Below are 3,268 nucleotides of genomic sequence, written 5' to 3'. Positions count from 1 at the left end.
CCACGTGGCAACAAGATGACGGAGAGAGAGAAACGTATGGTCCTGGACTCTTCCAGGTGGCAACAAGTCCAATCTCTCTCCTCTCTCTTTGCAAGTTGAGACTGCCTTTGCAAGAAGCTTGAATGCGCCAACTCGCCTTAAGAGACTTAAGAGAAACTTGCATCCCCACGCATCCCCACAACTTACCCTAATTTGACCATGCCCGAGCTCGTGACAGAGAGCGCATCACACACACACACACACACACACAGAGAACACTCGCCCTCAGAGAACATGGAAATTTGAGTGAATAGGCACACATACAAATTAAAAAAGCCAGATTGTTAATAGTTGCGACTAGTGAAGCAATCCCATGCCAAATCTACATAACCTGATTATAGTTTCTCCCATTTACAAGAGCAGGATTTTTTTTTAACATAGTGAATCGCTTCATGTTGCACTGGTTGTTGTTAACCCATAATTATTATTGTAATCAGCCTTCTCACCAAGTTGCAATTCTGGTTTCCCACCTTCTTCAAGCTTGGCCTGGGTTGGCTTGACCTCTTGGGCAGCATCATAAGAAGCATGCAATCCATAGAAGACGTAATAGATGAGCATGAGAAATGTCCACACCCCAAACCTTATGTAGGAATCCTTGTCCAGTGATCCCAGCAAGAAGCTATTGGTGGCTATGGAGAGAGAAGGCACCCATGGTACAAAGGGTACCCCCCAAAACTTGGGTTGCCTAGCTTTTGGTACATATAGAGCCAAACCCAAAGTGGCCAAAAACCATATTGGCACTGTTATAGTATACAATATCCATCCCTTGCCCTCGCTTGCCCCCCAATAAGCTGCAGTCGTTACCGAGGATCCAATAATTAAGGTTAAGAAGAGAATAAGCATCCTTTGATGGCGTTTCGAGGTCTCTCCCGCCACATAATGGCGCCGTACTATCAGAGAGAGTGCCACTAGCATGAAGATGAACAAGGTACTGATAGAAAGGAGATTGGATAGGACACTGAGCTGGGTGAAGAGCGCTATGAAGCAACTGGCTATGATGATGGCCATGGTGGCATTCACGGGGGTGCCGGTTTTCTCATTCACCAATGCAAACCATGGGGGGATGATGTGGGTTCTTGCTATGTGGGCGATGTACCGAGCTTGCCCTACAGCCCCCACTAGCAGTACAGAAGACATGCTCTTCAAAGCTCCAACAGCAACAACATATTGTGCCCATTTCCAACCCACTGAATGGGTGAAAGCTGAGGAGAAGGGGGCATTTATATCAATATCGGCATAGTTTTGCATCAAGCAGAGAGTGAGGGCCATGAGGCAATAGAGGATAGTTACCACAGTCATGGATATAAATAGGCCTATGGGGATGTCCCTTTTGGGGTTCTTGGTTTCTTCTGCAACAGTGCACACTGTGTCAAAGCCTAGGTATGCAAAGAACACCACTGAAGCTCCTTTGAAGATCCCCCTTACACCATAGGGAAGAAAAGGCTTGAAGTTTGAAGGCTTGGCATTGGCTAGACCTGCAATAATAATGAACAATATGATGAACATGTTGAGGCTGGAAGCTATCCAGTTGAGATAAGAGGTTGCCTTTGTGCTTAAGCTCGAGATTACTCCGGCTATCAAGAGCACACCCACTGCAATGGGATCCAAGAGATTGTAGTTTGCTGCAAGGTGAGAGACATGTATGCGGAAATCATTAGGATGGTGGTTGCACAGAGTGGCAAAGTAGGAAGTCCATGCTCTCCCTAATGCCGCGGATCCTATGAGGCATTCCAGGATGATGTTGCCTGCTGCAATGAAGGCCACCAAGTCCCCCAGCTCCACCCTTAGATATGCAAACGAGCCTCCTGCATCCAATTACCACAGAGATTGATTCAACACATGCTCAATTTTGAAGACAAGAAGTGTGTATAACCAGACATTTTCTGTGTTGTGTTCGATTATTATGAGCATATTTATACAATGATCAGTTCTCTAATTTCCATCTGAGAAATGCTGTGGATCCAAGGAATGCATAGTTAACACCCTTAAAGCCATAATTAACACCCTTAAAGCTAAACTCCTTCATTGTCTTGCTGCCTACATTTTCTGCATGTAAATTGCATGCAACATTAAGTAATGAAATCATGATTAGCTGAGAGCATTAATGTGTGTTTACCGGCGACGGGTATTTCGACCGCGAACTCGGTGTAGCAGAAGACGGAGAGCATGGCCGAGAAGCCGGCGGCGACGAAGGAGAGGATGATGGCAGGGCCGGCGTCGTCGTGAGCCTCCACGCCGGACAGCACGAATATGCCGGCGCCGATGACGGCACCGATGGACAGCCAGCCGAGGTCCCACCAGTTCAGCGTGCGCTTCATCTCGTGCCGGCTCCGCGCCCGGACGGCTGACATCTCCGCCGCTGGGTCCGCACGTGCGAACAACCGGTTGCGCAGCCGGGCGGGCGTTTGAGCGAGCGCAGAAGAGTACGCCCGCACGCTCTCGAAAGAGCGGTCAGGGAAAAAATCATCCTTGCTGATTAAAGGCATGGTACCGCCTGGATCTCCTCTGCAACTACTGGTAGCTTGCAGCTTCCATGAACATGCAGCTGCTGCTGCTGCTGCTGCTTCCTCTTCTGAGATTATCAACCTTCATCAAAACCACACCCAATTACGAAAAGTGGAGGAACATTCTAATTAAGCCATTTCAGCCTTTCAAGGTTAAATCAATCAGAAGCCTCTGCATGCATTTAAATATGATGAAATTTTACACTGTGATGAAGACTCACCACACAGCAGGTTGCAGAAGAGTGCCTCTCTTTTCCAAGATACTGATTTAAAGGTTAATGGAGGACCGCCTTCATAAGGTGTATCGAAAAAATAATTATTATTTGCTTGGAAATGTCAATAAAGGTGCGAAAAATTGAGGCTTCAGCTAAAGAGGTGTTCACATCAGAATCATTCAATTTCTTTTTCAACATCGTCTATTATATGTATGGGAAAGTTGGTGGAAGTGAAGGTATTAGGAAAAAGGCCACTAACCTTCTTCCAAACGATGGACTACTACCCACAGTGGCTCTCATCATGTATAAGTACCAGCCAGGACCATTGCAATGGACGCGTATCCTTGGGCCACGTGGCGCATATCCAGCCGTCTTCGCCCTCTCGACAACAATATCCTCGGAAAGATTCTCGCTTTACCTTTTTTGAATAATCTCGCCCATCTTCCGCCTGGAATCCAGCCTTGCAGTCATAAAGCTTTGCAAGGTTCGGCATTCCCTTGCCTTTTCTCT

The 3,268-nt window shown here is 47.0% G+C and overlaps 1 protein-coding gene across 1 annotated transcript; it reads right to left on the bottom strand.

Moving 5' to 3' along the window:
* Positions 1-306: 306 nt before the first annotated feature.
* On the bottom strand, positions 307-3,045 carry LOC147632659 (cationic amino acid transporter 1-like). Its single transcript, XM_086807472.1, has 3 exons — positions 2,765-3,045; positions 2,156-2,625; positions 307-1,844 (listed from the first exon to the last, which is right to left on the bottom strand). Exons 2-3 carry the CDS (start codon positions 2,523-2,525, stop codon positions 430-432), a joined length of 1,785 nt encoding a protein of 594 aa, XP_086663598.1. The 5' UTR covers positions 2,526-2,625; positions 2,765-3,045; the 3' UTR covers positions 307-429.
* Positions 3,046-3,268: the final 223 nt, after the last annotated feature.

Source organism: Cibotium barometz, chromosome 13, assembly GCF_041138505.1.
Source record: "Cibotium barometz isolate CiBa-2024 chromosome 13, ASM4113850v1, whole genome shotgun sequence".
Taxonomy (NCBI): domain Eukaryota; kingdom Viridiplantae; phylum Streptophyta; class Polypodiopsida; order Cyatheales; family Cibotiaceae; genus Cibotium; species Cibotium barometz.
The sequence above is the reverse complement of the archived record's forward strand: the minus strand, read 5'-3'. Positions and strand labels throughout refer to the sequence as shown.